This window comes from Cebus imitator, unplaced genomic scaffold, assembly GCF_001604975.1.
Source record: "Cebus imitator isolate Cc_AM_T3 unplaced genomic scaffold, Cebus_imitator-1.0 Scaffold32, whole genome shotgun sequence".
Classification (NCBI taxonomy): Eukaryota; Metazoa; Chordata; class Mammalia; order Primates; family Cebidae; genus Cebus; species Cebus imitator.
The window spans coordinates 373,049-389,025 of record NW_016107347.1 but is presented as its reverse complement, the minus strand read 5'-3'; the positions used below and the strand labels follow the sequence as shown (position 1 = coordinate 389,025).

The following is a 15,977-nucleotide window of genomic DNA, read 5'->3' as shown; positions in this document are numbered from 1 at the left end:
TTTAGTAGAGACGGGGTTTCACCATGTTGACCAGGATGGTCTCGATCTCTTGACCTCGTGATCCACCCGCCTCGGCCTCCCACAGTGCTGGGATTACAGGCTTGAGCCACCGTGCCTGGCCTTATGTTTAAGTCTTTAATCCATCTGGAGTTAATTTTAGCGTAAGGTGTCAGGAAGGGATCCAGTTTCTGCTTTCTGCCCATGGCTAGCCAGTTTTCCCAATACCATTTATTGAACAGGGAATCCTTTCCCCATTGCTTGTTTTTGTGAGGTTTGTCAAAGATCAGATGGTTGTAGATGTGTGGTGTTGCCTCCAAAGCCTCTGTTCTGTTCCATTTGTCTGTATCTTTGTTTTGGTAACAGTACCGTGATGTTTTGATTACTGTAGCCTTGTAGTATAGTTTGAAGTCCGGTAGTGTGATGCCTCCAGCTTTGTTCCTTTTACTTAGAATTGACTTGGCTATGCAGGCTCCCTTTGGGTTCCATATGAAGTTTAAGATATTTTTCTCCAGTTCTGTGAAGAAGGTCATTGGTAGCCTGATGGGGATAGCATTGAATCTGTAAATTACTTTGGGCAGTATGGCCATTTTCACAATATTGATTCTTCCTAACCATGAGCATGGAACGTTTCTCCATCTGTTTATGTCCTCTCTTATTTCGTTGAGCAGTGGTTTGTCGTTCTCCTTGAAGAGGTCCTTTACGTTCCTCGTTAGTTGTATTCCTAGGTATTTTATTTCCTTGGTAGCAATTGTGAATGGCAGTTCATTCTTGATTTGGCTCTCTTGAAGTCTGTTATTGGTGTATAGGAATGCTTGTGATTTTTGCACATTGATTTTGTATCCTGAGACTTTCCTGAAGTTGCTTATCAGTTTCAGGAGATTTTGGGCTGAGACGATGGGGTCTTCTAAATATACAATCATGTCATCTGCAAATAGACACAATTTGACTTCCTCCTTTCCTATTTGAATACCTTTTATTTATTTTTCTTGCCTGATTGCTCTGGCCAGAACACCCAATACTATATTGAATAGGAATGGTGAAAGAGGGGATCCTTGTCTAGTGCCAGATTTCAAAGGGAATACTTCCAGTTTTTGCCCATTCAGTATGATATTGGCTGCTCATTTGTTGTAAATAGGTTTTATTATTTTGAGATACGTTCCATCAATACCTAGTTTTTTGAGGGTTTTTAGCATAAAGGGCTGTTGAATTTTGTCAAAGGCCTTCGCTACAGCAATGGAGATAACATGTAGTTTGTTTTTGTCTTTGGTTCTGTTTAGGCAGTGAATTATGTTCACAGACTTGTGTATGTTGAACCAGCCTTGCATCCCTGGGATGAAGCCTACTTGATCATTGTTGATAAGCTTTTTGATGTGCTGTTGCAATCAGCTTGCCAGTATTTTACTGAAAATTTTTGCATCTATGTTCATCATGGATATTGGACTGAAGTTTTCTTTTCCTGCTGAGTCTCTGCCGGGTTTTGGTGTCAGGATTATGTTGGTCTCATAAAATGATTTGGGAAGGATTCCCTCTTTTTGGATTGTTTGGAATAGTTTCAGAAGGAATGGTACCAGCCCCTCTTTGTATGTCTGGTAGAATATGGCTGTGAACCCATCTGGACCTGGGCTTTTTTTGGGTGGTAGGCTCTTAATTGCTGCTTTAACTTTAGACCTTGTTATTGGTCTCTTCAGGATTTCGGCTTCTTCCTGGTTTAGGCTTGGGAGGATGCAAGTGTCCAGGAATTTGTCTATTTCTTCCAGATTTAGTAGTTTATGTACATAGAGTTGCTTGTAATAATCTCTGATGATGGTTTGTATTTCTGTGGAATCTGTGGTGATATCCCCTTTATCGTTTTTTATTGCATCTCTTTATGATCTCTTTTCTTTTTTATTAATCTGGCTAGTGATCTGTCTATTTTGTTGATCTTTTCAAAAAACCAGCTTCTGGATTTATTGAGTTTTTGAAGGGTTTTTTGTGTCTCTATCTCCTTCAGTTCTGCTCTGATTTTAGTTATTTCTTACCTTCTGCTAAGTTTTGAATTTTTTTGATCTTGCTCCTCTAGCTTTTTCAATTTTGATGATAGGGTGTCAATTTTAGATCTTTCCTTGCTTCTCATGTGGGCATTTATTGGTATATATATTCCTGTAGACACTGCTTTAAATGTGTCCCAGAGATGTACGTTGTGTCCTAGTTCTCATTGGGTTTGAAGAATATCTTTATTCCTGCCTTCATTTCATTGTTTATCCAGTCAATATTCAAGAGCAAGTTGTTCAGTTTCCATGAAGTTGTGCGGTTCTGAGTTAGTTTCTCAATTCTGAGTTCTAACTTGATTGCACTGTGGTCTGAGAGACTGTTTGTTATGATTTCCGTTCTTTTGCATTTGCTGAGGAGTGATTTACTTCCAATTATGTGGTCAATTTTAGAGTAGGTGTAATGTGGTACTGAGAAGAATGTATATTCTGTGGATTTGGGGTGGAGAGTTCTGTAGATGTCTATTAGGTTTGCTTGGTCCAGGCGTGAATTCAAGTCCTGGATATCCTTGTTAATTTTCTGTCTGTTTGATCTGTCTAATATTGACAATGGGGTGTTAAAGTCTCCCACTATTATTGTGTGGGAGTCGAAGTGTCTTTGTAAGTCATTAAGAATGTGCTTTATGTATCTGGGTGCTCCTGTATTGGGTGTGTATATATTTAGGATCGTTAGCTCTTCTTGTTGCATTGATCCTTTTACCATCATGTAATGTCCTTCGTTGTCTCTTTTGATCTTTGTTGGTTTAAAGTCTGTTTTATCAGAAATGAGAATTGCAACTCCTCCTTTTTTTTGCTCTCCATTTGCTTGGTAAATCTTTCTCTATCCCTTTATTTTGAGCCTATGTGTATCCTTGCATGTGAGATGGGTTTCCTGGATACAGCACACCGATGGGTTTTGGCTTTTTATCCAATTTGCCAGTCTGTGTCTTTTGATTGGGGCGTTTAGTCCATTTACATTAGGGTTAATATTGTTATGTGTGAATTTGATCCTGCCATTTTGATGCTAGCTGACTGTTTTGTCCATTAGTTGATGCAGTTTCTTCATTGTGTTGATGCTCTTTACCGTTTGGTATGTTTTTGGAGTGGCTGGTACTGGTTGTTCCTTTCTATGCTTAGTGCTTCTTTCAGGAGCTCTTGTAAAGCAGGCCTGGTGGTGATGAAATCTCTGAATAATTGCTTGTTCGTAAAGGATTTTATTTCTCCTTCACTTATGAAGCTTACTTTGGCAGGGTATAAAATTCTGGGTTGCAAGTTTTTTCTTTAAGGATGTTGAATATTGGCCCCCAGTCTCTTCTGGCATGTAGGGTTTCTGCAGAGAAATCTGCTGTGAGTCTGATGGGCTTCCCTTTGTAAATAACCTGACCTTTCTCTCTGGCTGTCTTTAGCATTTTCTCCTTCATTTCAATCCTGGTGAATCTGGTGATTATGTGCCTTGGGGTTGCTCTTCTTGAGGAATATCTTTGTGGTGTTCTCTGTATTTCCTGGACTTGAATATTGGCCTGCCATGCTAGGTTGGGGAAGTTTTCCTGAATAATATCCTGAAGAGTATTTTCCAGCTTGGATTCATTCTCTCCATCACATTCAGGTACACCTATCAAATGTAGATTAGGTCTTTTCACATAGTCCCATATTTCTTGGAGACTTTGTTCTTCATTTTTACCTTTTTTTCTCTAATCTTGCCTTCTCATTTTATTTCATTGAGTTGATCTTTGACCTCTGATATCCTTTCTTCTGCTTGGTCAGTTTGGCTGTTGAAACTTGTGTATGTTTCGGGACGTTTTCGTTTTGTGTTTTTCTGCTCCGTCAATTCACTTATATTCCTCTCTAAGCTGTTTATTCTTGTTAGCCTTTTGTCAAATCTTTTTTCAAGGTTCTTAGTTTCTTTGCATTGGGTTAGAACACACTCTTTTAGCTCAGAGAAATTTCTTGTTACTTACCTTCTGAAGCCTGTTTCTGTCAATTCATCACACTCATTCTCCATCCAGCCTTGTTCCCTTGCTGGTGAGGAGTTGTGATACCTTGTAGGAGGAGAGGCCTTCTGATTTTGGGTGTTTTCATCCTTTTTGCACTGGTTTCTTCCTATCTTTGTGGATTTATCCACCTGTCGTCTTTGTAGTTGTTGACTTTCAGATTGGGTCTCTGAGTGGACGTCCAGTTTGTTGATGATGAAGTTATTTCTTTCTGTTTCTTAGTTTTCGTTCTACCAGTCAGGCTCCTCTGCTGTAGGACTGCTGAGGTCTACTCCAGGCCCTGCTTGCCTGGGGATCACCTGCAATGGCTGCAGAACAGTAAGGGTTGCTGCCAGTTTCTTCTTCTGCTACCTTTGTCCTAGAAGGTTACCCCCCAGATGTCAGTCTGAGCTCTCCTTTATGAGGTGACTCTTTGGATACACGAGGGTCAGGGAGCTGCTTGAGGAGACAGTCTGTCCTTTATAGGAGCTCAAGTGCTGAGCTGTGAGCTCTGTTGTTCATTCAGAGCTGCTGGGCAGGAACATTTAGGTCTGCTGCAGCTGAACTCATAAACGCTTTTTTTTTCCCCCAGGTGCTCTGTCCCAGGGAGTTAGGGCTTTATTTATAAGTTTCTGTCATGCTGCTGGCTTTTTTCAGGGCTGCCCTGCCAAGTGAGGAAGCAGCCTAGTCACTATCTGCCTGCAGAGGCTTTGCTGAGCTGCTGTGGGCTCCACCCAGCTGCCGTGTGAACTTCCTTGCAGTCATGTTTATACAGGTATAGTTAGAACTGCCTTGGTAATGGTGGCCCGCCTCTGTAATAGTGGGGTGCCTCGACAATGGCAGGCTGCCTCGGCAATGGCAGACTACCTCCATAGTGGTGGACTGCCTCAGTAATGGCAGACACCCCTCCCCCACAGAGTGGACCATCCCAGGTTCAGTTGTGCTTGCTGTGAAACTCTCAATCCAGAGCATTTAAGACTGCTTTTTTTTGTGGGGGTGGGACCAGCTGAACGTGATCACCTGCCTCCCTGCCTCAGACCCCATTTTTTTTTCCATTGAACAGGTGACTCTGTCTCCCAGGTGTTCCAGTCACCTGTTGAAAAGGTGCCGGGATCAGTGTGATTTCCCGTGTGGTGACCCACTGCACCAGCTAAAACAGCCGCACTGAGATTTGTGGTGCTTTTTTGCCTGGGAATCTCCTGGCCTGGCTCCCCGTTTCAGTCCCCTTTTTATCAGTTGAATGGGCGAATCTCCCAGGAGGTCCATTTACCAGCTAAAATAGCACCCAGACCCGTGTGTTTTATGTGGGGACCCGTCGCGCCGGCCAAAACAGCTGTGCTGGCAACCCATGGGGCTCCTCTGCCTGGGAATCTCCTGGTCTGTGGGCAATAAAAATCCATCTGGAAATGTGGTGTCCACTCACCCTCTGCACTTTCACTGGGAGCTGCAATCCTGAGCTGCTCTTAATCGGCCATCTTGGATCTGTCCACCTCACTGTTTTTACTATCAGACATAAAGCCTAAAGAGGTTCAAGGAACTAATATGAGCCAAAGTTTCTAGGACAATAGCTAGCAATTGGTGAATTTGCAATTTTATTCTTTTCTCCTCTGTCTCTTCTTCTTAAGCAGTAGGAATAAAAAAGGATAAAAGAAAAAAACATTGAAATGGAGACAAAATAAAATGGGAACACAAGAAAACCATTAGATTACTTGAATCTTCCCTTTAATTTCCAGTGGATTTAAGGCTGGTAGGGAACAAATTGAAATAAAGTACATAAAAATATACTGTGCTAAGTTCTTCCAAATTTAGAAAAAGCTTTGAACAATGAAGTTATCATTTTCTTTAATTATAAGCCTTATATTAAACATCTAATAAAAATAATGGACCACTAAGATTTACATATATTATAAAAAGAAAAAATTATAATTGTATTTTTAAACCTACAAAATTATCTTAAGTTCAATATAAAAAGCAATTTATGAGAACCAACTATATTGTTCTTTACATGAAATTGAAAATAGAGAATGTCTATCTTTAGAAGCTACCAGAGCACATGACTCTGGGACCATCTCTCATAATAACTTACTACCTGAGTGTATTAGTCCATTTTCATACCGCTAAAAAGAAATATCTGAGACTGCATAATTTATAAAGAAAAAGAGGTTTAATGGACTCCCAGTTCCACATGGTTGAGGGAGACTTACAATCATGGCAGAAGGTAAAGGAGAAGCAAAGGCATGTCTTACATGATATCAGGCAAGAGACCGTGTGCAGGGAGACTGCCCTTTATAAAACCATTGGATCTCATGAGACTTATTCACTATCATGACAGCATGGTGAAACCCGCCCCCATGATTCAATTACATCCCACTGGGCCCCTCCCATGACTTGTGTGGGTTATGGGAGCTAAAATTCAAGATGAGATTTGGCTGGAGACACAGCCAAACTGATCTTGCACAAGTTATTTCATTTCTGAGGCCTCAGTCTCTTCAAATGCAGAATAGGAAGACTAACACCTACTCTCTTCTTTACAGAGTCATTGAGAGAAAACTGTAAATAGAAAAGAGTCTAAGGAAAAATTAGAAGTGGTATAGGAATGAGATAACATAGTGTATGTTATATATAAGATGCTAGGGTTAATTCTTAATGTCCAAGCAGCTTTCAAATTATATAATTCACACTATTCTAGGCACATGACTCTGAGTCAGCATGAGCCATTTCTTCTGGATTAGACACAATCTTTTTGTCATTCTTACTCTAGAATTGTGTAGAACAGCATTTCTGAGTGTATCATTTTAAGATATGTGGATTTGTTGAGATATTCGGAGTTGAAACCTGGTGAAAATTCTTATCTAATAATGCAGAGAAATGGCAGGCAGGGGAATGTTAAATTCACGTAATGAACATTTATAAGCAGCAACTCAGTGCCACGTACTATCCTAAATACCTAGGGAAAGTGTGTTGGGGGTCCTAGGTTCAGTTCTTCAATAGGAGGAACACATAGTTGAGGCTATACTTTGTTACTGAAAGGATGCAAAGCAAAATTAGCAAAGGGAAAAATGGTTCTTGCAGCAAAATCTGGAGGAAATCAGGTATAAGCTTCCATGAGTCCTCTGCCAGCGAACTCATGTGGGATGCAGTTAATTCCCCTAGCAACAAGATACGATGTCAAATCAAAATGTTACCTACCTGGGGCGCTCAGTAGAGATCCAACACCCAGAGTTTCATGTTGGGGGCTGGTCATAAGATCACCCTCTGCCCAGCCCATACCAAACTTTCAGGCTCCCAGAGGAGATGCAAATGTTTGTCATAAACCACATTGTTTACACAAACAGTCTACACACAGGGGGCTGCTCTTATCAAGGGACACTGGGAACCCTGTTGAAATCCAAGTTCCAAGACACCAACAAAGGTCTAATGTTGCAAGCAGACTTTTGGAAGAATAACATTCCCAGGCCTGGTATGTTAATTCTTTTATGCACGCAGAGAAACAAACAAGCAATTGTGATATAGTTGGATACTTGCGATGATTAAGTCATTTGACTAACGTTTATTAACCCTTTGAAGGGTGGAGTAAGAACGAGCTAAATTAAATATGTTTGTAGTACTTCGTCAGACTCAACTCCATACTCCACGGCTCTCTCCTCACTCACTAACAGAGTACTTTTCCTATAAAAAGTGCTATGGCAGGACTCCAAATTCCTCCTCATAGCCTCCATCAAGAGCCGAGTGCACATCCTCGGGTGTCTGTTTTTCTGTCTGTTATATAATTTCTTCGTGCTTAGCCTCTTTAGTAAGTGCAAGGGCTACTCCTGTTTGACTGGATCAGACTTGGGGTTGACTCGAGGTGCCCTCAGGCAAGTTCCATACCATCCCTGCCCCAGCCAAGATTCCCAGCACCCCACATCTCATCTGGCTTCTCTGTCCCCTTTGTCCAGTAGAGGAACTAACCCATTCCTGGTTGAAGCCCTAGTTACTGGGACCTATTCCCTTCCTTTAGATAATGGCCTAAAAGCCATTCAGTTTCTACCCACAGCCTTGTTAATTTTCACATGGCTGCCAACTGCCTGGGAGTTGGCTGGGGCTTAGAACTTCAGGTTTCTCGGTTTTTCTTCTGGAATCCTCTCATGCAGGAGCTCTACGTGCTGTTACTGACAGCAACTAGTGTCTTCAGCATCTTTGCTGCTGCTGTTCCTACTGCCCTGTTCCGACTGGAGAGATTTATTGATTACCCCTAAACCCTGCCCTCTTTCCTCTTTCAGGAGCATTGTATCAAAAGCACCAAGCTCTGGGTTTTTTTTTTTTTTTTTTTTTTTTTTTTTTTTTTTTTTTTTTTTTTTTTTTTTTGGGNCTCTTGTTACCCAGGCTGGAGTGCAATGGCGCAATCTCGGCTCACCGCAACCTCCGCCTCCTGGGTTCAGGCAATTCTCCTGCCTCAGCCTCCTCAAGCTCTGGGTTTATAGGGCTCAAATTGAAGAGGAAAATAAATGGAGGTAACATACATTGTTTCCCAGGTCCCAGAATTAGCAAAAATAGAAAAGAGGTAGATGGTGACACTTGGGCCTCCCAATAATATCAAGCAGCACGTTCAGTGACCCAGCTAAGAATTACAAAGTAAACTTTCTCTTGTCCCTTCCCCACCCTGTCATCCACAGCCCCAGGCAATTCAGGCATTCAGATGTTCCTGGGAACTCCCAGATATTAGTATCAGTTCACCAAGAAATGAAGTTACTGAGGCAGTGAAGAGCCAAGGCCTAGAAAGCCGGGAATGCCGTGATGTGAAAGGCAAAAGGCATTCCCACTGAAAGGCAAGAGGCAGGCATAATCAGCCTTGAACTTTAGGGATATCACAGGCAGCTGAAGGAAGACAAGATGCGGAGTTAAGGTAAAGGCAAGACACAAAAATAAGAAATTTTTGTAATAAGTTTTTAAGAGGTGCTGGGGCCTCAACTAGGTCTGAGGTGGTGTGTGTAGAGTGGCGGAGAAAAGATGAGAAATATTCAGAAGGCAAATAATCGGGATTTGGGAATGGGAATAGGGGAATGGAGGGAGGGACCATTATTCCCTGTCTTCTGGCTTAGGGATCACTGGCTTTGGCATTAACTCTATTAAGATAAAGAATACGCAGAGATCAATGTTGAATCCAAACAATTTCACACTGTAGCTTCCCCTTCATTTTCTTTTCTGCATCTGAAGTGTTCTTACTGGGTTTGGTTTGGTTTGCTTTTCTCCTTGGAAGGTCCAGAAATGTCCTTGGTGTGTCTGACAGACTTTCAGGCTTATGCACGGGAGCACCTGTCTAAGTCAACTCGGGATTTTATCGAAGGAGGAGCAGATGACAGCGTCACACGGGATGACAACACTGCCGCATTTAAAAGGTTTGGTCTTCCGCAGCCTGTCTACTGTTAGGCTAAGGTGCACGGGGGGAGCGCTCCTTCGATGCTAGCAGTCCTGGTTTCTGCCTCCAAAAATCACAGACCACTCAAGACCTAGAAATGTGGGTGATGTTTTGTTATTTTGGCTTATTGTGGGCAGGGGAGGGAGGGTTGATGAGAAGTGGAAAAAAAGAGTATTTATCTTATCACTAGCATAAGTGAGTCATTCTCCTTCATCTCAGCAGCTATGCAACCTAACAAAATAGAACAAGAGTCCCAGAATGACCAGTTCCCTGGGCAGGGAGGATGGGCCTGCTGGGAGGCCTAGATCTCCTGAGTTCCTGAACTCTGGCTTGGTGAAGAAAATGGAACACAGGACAGAACGCTTTAGGTTTGGAGAAAATATGAAGATCCAAGGAGTCTTAACGATAATAAGAGATTGAGTCAAGGGAGAACAGTTAGGCTGAAAAAGCAGGAAGTAGAGCATCATTCAACCAAGAGCAGTCCACAGGCAGAGGTTGACCTGCCACTTATTTTTGTATGGTCCGTGAGTTAAGGATAGTTTTAAATTTTTGAATGGCTGAGGGGTAGGCGAGTCAAGAGAAGAAAAATTTGTAATATATAAATATTATATGAAATTCAGATTTTAGTGTCCATAAAGTTTTATTTTAACATATCCATGCTCATTTACTGTTGTGTATGGCTGCTTTTGCCCTTTAACAGCCGTGTTGAATAATCGTGACAGACTCTCTGGCCTTCTACAGAAAAAGCTTGCTGATTCCTGTGATAGACAGTCAGGAGAAAATTGAAAAACGGCATAAAAGGAGCCCTATGTTCTGTATTTTCACACTTAAGTAGCAGTATACTAGGCATCATACATCATTTATTTCATTTTGTCTTCACAAAACTATTAGGAAATTTGAACTATTATTCCTGTTTCACAGATGAAGTGACTGAGGCTACCTTACTCAAATTTCCACAATTAGAATTTTCAGAAAATTTTTCTAAGTTCATGTCCAGAAATAATAATATTGTGTAAACAATGAAAACTAGGCCCCTGAGGCTAAGTATATATTTATCTAAAAAGCATGTTTTGCCTATTTATTATCTGTAAATTCTCCTATCTTCTTCTAAAGCAGTGTTGAAGTCAAATCTTTAAATGAACTAGTGTCTATCACAGGAGCCTGAGTCGCTCCCTGGGATTTGTTCTCATTCAGTGGGCTTTTCTTACTTTCTGGAGACTTACTCGTGACCTGAGAGGAAAAGAGCCTGGAACTTCTTCCTACCTATTCTTCTCCTTTTTGTCCCTGTTATGATGAACCAAATCAAACCGTCCAAGTGCTACAGTGTAGTCAGGGAGGCGTGGCTCAAAGACACAGACCCTTGACGCAGCAAAGCAGGTATAATGTGGACTTGGTGTGCACAAGGGGTTCAGAGAAGGTTGGGGAATGGGGAACGAGGTGTCTGGAGTGGCTCCCAGGAGAAGAGCCTGTTCTGAATCCACGCAGGTTACTCAGCTCTCAGCCAACTGAACCCAGCAAGGTTCCACAGGACCCAGTCTCGTTTAGACTTGTATCAGGAATCAGGGGTTCACCCCAGACAGCACATCCCTGCTGCAGAGTTATCGCATCAACAGAAAATCCCTTTATTGTCCGGCACAGAATTCGCCTCCGTCCCCGGTACCTGAGAGATGTGTCTGAGGTGGACACCAGGACCACAATACAAGGGGAGGAGATCAGCGCCCCTATCGGCATTGCACCCACAGGCTTCCACTGCCTTGTCTGGCCTGATGGAGAAATGAGCACAGCAAGAGGTATGAACCATCACCCCGAGGCTCCTTTTCCAGAAAAAGGTGTCCCTCAGAGCAGTGGCAGAGTGCTCCAACATTCTCTCTAGAAGGGCCTTAGGAATGCAGTCTGGTTAACACTAAGGAAGGCAGAAAAGAATGCCCTGTGTAACTTGAGGATGAGAAAGCATTCATTTTCCATAATAAAGAAGAGTTAGAGTGGGAGGGGGCTACAGATGAATAAGATGATGCTGAAATCCAACCAAGTCATCCCTCAGGGAAGGGGTGCTGGCCCCTCTGGCTCACACCACCTGTAGGGAAAGGGATGCTTAATGCAGCCCCACAGCTAGGGCCCTCTTTGGCCCTGATGGGCCAGAGCTGGGGCTGAATGACAGTCTCTGAACATAGGATTAGGAGAGAATCCTGACATTAGGTCCTAACACAAGACGCTGACAGCTGCAGTTGCCCAAATATTCCATTTCCCTTCTCCTTAATTGAATTTGTCATCTGGTTTGACAAAGAGTTTCTTGTTGGGTTACATCTCTTTCCCAGTCAACCCTGTTCTTATGCCACATCCTCCTCCTCCACCACCACCACCATCACCACCATCACCATCAAAAATAATAATAATAATGATAATAATAAATAGAAAAGGAGAAATGGGGCTGAAAATGCTCTTGGGACTCTTTTGCAATCTTCACTCTAAGTCACATCTGTTTTCGTGAATCAATTGCTCAGGGCTTCCCTGAGGTCTTTTCCTTTGACTCCATGATGCAGGAAGCTATGAAGTCAAGGATTCTAGAGCTGAATGTGACATCCATCTTGATGTAGTTTAGGGACCATGGTCTAGCTAGTTGAAATATTAATATCCTATATTAATATGACGAGTTTACTAAATTGTCATGGTTGAACGTGTTGTTTGGAAGTAGGATGAAAGAATGGGATATCTCGTCTTGACATGAAAAATTGAAAATGTTAATTTTTGATTAGGCCAAATTCTCTGCCCATGTGTTATAGTGGGACACTGGCATTAGCCTGTTGTAGATTTCATTGAAATGAATAAAGTGGGAAATGGGAAATTTGCCAGTCAGCAGCAGCAGCATGAACGTCATCACCATCAATGTCATTAGCACAGGCATCTATGCGGAACGCCACTTTGCAATGTAAAGAATAGTCCCATAGTCAGTATCTTATTCAGTCTCCCAACAACCCTAAAAACATGTATTATTATTTTCCCCATTTTACAGAAAAAGAAAATGAGAGACTCAAGGCGACACAGCAAAGAAGGGGTAGAACTAACATTCTTCTAATTTCATGTGTTATGCTTTTTCCACTATGAAATTCAGGCTCCTCCACTGGAATGACATTCCCTCATCCTTACCTCTCTCACTGTCTTCTGCTTCATTAGGAGTTCATAAGAAGCCCAGTTTCCTGTCTGAAGGCTGTAACACAACCAACGTGGTTTTGGAGATTGGGTGGCATCTCTAGCTGGAAATATTTTGTTATTGAGTGGAGGGTTTGTAGGACAGGTTATACAGGGGAGAGTCCAGACAGCTTTAGGTCTCTCAGTCTGATCAAATTGCCTTCCATCCCTGCCTTACAAGGAAGCAGAATGAAGTTAAACTTTATCTGCATTCATGGGGCAAGAGGGCCAGAGGCTACACAGACTCCCAGGGTTTCTCAGCCAAGTCCAGACGCCTCTGCCCTCTAGCTTGTGCCATGTCTTTTGCTTTGCAGCCGCCCAGGCAGCTGGTATCTGTTACATCACCAGCACACTTGCCAGCTGCAGCCTTGAAGACATTGTTACTGCAGCTCCCGAAGGCCTCCGATGGTTCCAACTCTATGTGCATCCAGACCGGCAGCTGAACAAACAGCTCATCCACAGGGTAGAATCCCTAGGTTTTAAAGCTTTGGTAATAACTTTGGATACACCTGTATGTGGCAACAGACGATATGACATTCAAAACCAATTGAGGAGGAACTTAACACTAAAAGATCTTCAATCACCTAAAAAGGTAGGAAATATGGACAGGCATTACACTTGATGGACAGGCATTACAGAAGGCAAATTTCCTTTCCTCTTTTCTCTTTTCCTCCATTCTTTCTTTCCACAAGTATTTATTGAATGCCTGCTCTGTGCCAGACATGGTATACAGCAGTTTGTAAAAACAGATATGGTTCCTGCACCCGAGAGCTTCCAGACAAGCAGAATATAAGACCAAGTGTTCTCACCCTTGGATCTGGCCAACCTGTCACCAGAAGTGTCTGGGCAGAGCTGCAGGCTGAAAAATAGGAAAGCCATAAAAAAGATTTTTGCATGGAACAGGACAGTAACTAAAAAAGTTCATCCCACATTTGTCATTTTCATGACAAACTCAGAAAATGGTCATTTTGGATGGCATACGTAGACAAACTGACTCTTCAAAGGGGATGTTCATGACCAAGGTGGCTGGCCAGATAGTCCCGACAGGCCGGGTTCTACCCTGCTGTCTTAGAACTGAGGAATCAGTATCTCTGTACACATAGAATTCATTTGTGGAGCACAGGTTGCTATAGCACATTTGTTTGTCATCTCTGAACTAGGTGACTACGAAGGCCACCTTCCCCATTAAAATCCTATAATTAAATGGCAAGCAGGGCCTCAGAGAGAGACAGCCAGGATGAAGTTGGAATCCCTGGCTATAGCAGAGGTAGTAAAGCCAGGCTTTTCAGACAGTGGGTAGCTGTAATACCCAGCCAAGCAACTCAACGGTTCTCATTAATCACAGATTGGCCTTGAGGTGCTCCAAAATTCTTATTCACATTCCAGAAGCACACTGAGATTTATAAATATTTGATGTACATGGTGAGTCAAGAGTAAATATTGGGTAATAACTGATTTTGTATTGCTTAGTTCTTATCCTGGGTATGTTTTAACCATAACATAACACGTTGACCTATAAGTGCTTTTGCTTATCAATATCATATACTAACCTCTGATTTTTTTTTAAAGTAGAAACTTTGTCTTATTTGTCTTTGTGTCTCTAGATCCTAGCACAATTATTGAGCAGCAACATCATTCATGGTTAATGATAAGCAATTGAAGTAGAAATTCTTTTATACAAATTTTGTTTAAAAAGGGAGCTAGAAACATTGTTGGGTTGTGTGGCTCCCGTTTCTTTTTATTTTCTTTGTTGTTTGCTTTTGAGACAAGGTCTCACTCTGTCACCCAGGCTGGTATGTGGTGGCACCATCGCTGCTCACTGCAGTCGTGACCTCCTGAGCCCACATGATCCTCCCGTTTTAGCCTCCCAAGTAGCTGAACTACAGGCATGCATCACCATTTATTTTTTATAGAGGACCGGCAGCAGGGTTTCTCTGTTTCCCATGCTGGTCTCAAAATCCTGGGCTCAAGAGAGCTTCCAGCCTCAGCCCCACAAAACGCTGGGATTATATGTATGAGCCATCATACCCAGACCTGTTCCTCCTCCTTGAAGTTTATAAATGGCAACTCTCCAAATGTGTCTCATCTTTGGAATGCATCAGGTAGACTTGTGAGAGTTCAGGACTAAGTTCCCTTTTTATTTCCTATAGGGAAATTCATTACCTTATTTCCAGATGGCTTCTATCAGCACTTCTCTCTGCTGGAAAGATCTCTCCTGGTTTCAGAGCATCACTCGATTGCCCATCATCCTTAAAGGGATTTTGACAAGGGAGGATGCAGAGTTAGCTGTGAAGCACAATGTCCAAGGCATCATTGTTTCCAACCATGGTGGGAGGCAGCTTGATGAGGTTCTTGCTTCAGTAAGTGGGATTACTTCAGAGAGGGGTGTGTTTGTGAGTGGTGTGTGTGTGTGTGTGTGTGTGTGTGGCATATCCACATCAAGGCACTCTGTGAAATCTGGTGCATATTTCCCCCCTCCATACCACATGTGTTGGTATGTATTTGTGAATTTTAAAGACTGTTAATTATTGATAACAGCCTACTGTGTGCTAGGCTGTTTTTTCAACCTTTACATATAGTATCTCTAAGTCTCATGCCAATGCTGGAAGATGGGTGTTATTATCCCTGTTTTGTAAATGGGGATACTGCAGTTTAGTGATGTTAAGTAACTTGTGTTTAGCTCACACAGATAATAAATAGTTAATGTGGAATTTGATTAGACAGATGTTCTAAAGTAAACATCTTTTATGGCAAAACTCTAAAAACACCCTAATGAGTCTTTTGCTAAAATCTACAAAAGTCCATACTTTCTTCCCCTAACTTATAAACTTATGTCCATTATAGATGAAGTTTGAAGGCAAAAAAAAAAAAGGTGGGGAGGAAGGAAGGCAGGGAAATAATCTTTACACGGGAATTTGTTGTTGATTTGTTTTCATTGAGTTATATTTTTTCCAAATGTTCTATTGCTGCTTGACTTGTTTTAAGAAAGAGAAATGAGGTTTTTTCCTTTTCAGTTTCATTGACACATATAAATAAAACATGTTCGCTGCAGCTAAGTTAGAAAATATACATAAGCAAAAGATAAAATCAGCACTAATTTTCTCACTATCACTAACATCAATATTTTGATCATTGTTAACATCTTCTTAAGGCAAGTACAACTTTTTGTGTTTAAGAAACTTATAAATTATATTTTGTTATTTTATTTGACATAACATTAAGAGCAACTTTTCGTTTCAGTATATACGCTCCTCTTATTTTTAATGGCATGTTATATGAACAGACAACCATATAACCAACCTCCAACGTAGAACAACTGTAACCCCTATAATCTTTCCCTATTTTAAACAACACACGAGTGACTGAATCCTCAGCACATTCCCAAGTACTTCTATTTTTTTTTTTTTTTTTTTTTTT

At 41.7% G+C, this 15,977-nt stretch overlaps 1 protein-coding gene across 2 annotated transcripts in view; it reads left to right on the top strand.

Moving 5' to 3' along the window:
• Positions 1–15,977, top strand: part of HAO2 (hydroxyacid oxidase 2) — a 31,693-nt gene that overhangs the window by 10,497 nt on the left and 5,219 nt on the right. For both annotated transcript variants that reach the window (XM_017524155.2, XM_017524154.2), the window contains exons 2-5: positions 9,216–9,354; positions 11,013–11,164; positions 12,875–13,152; positions 14,711–14,920. In XM_017524155.2, coding sequence (XP_017379644.1) covers positions 9,216–9,354; positions 11,013–11,164; positions 12,875–13,152; positions 14,711–14,920 — 779 coding nt within the window. The remainder of the gene's footprint in view (positions 1–9,215; positions 9,355–11,012; positions 11,165–12,874; positions 13,153–14,710; positions 14,921–15,977) is intronic.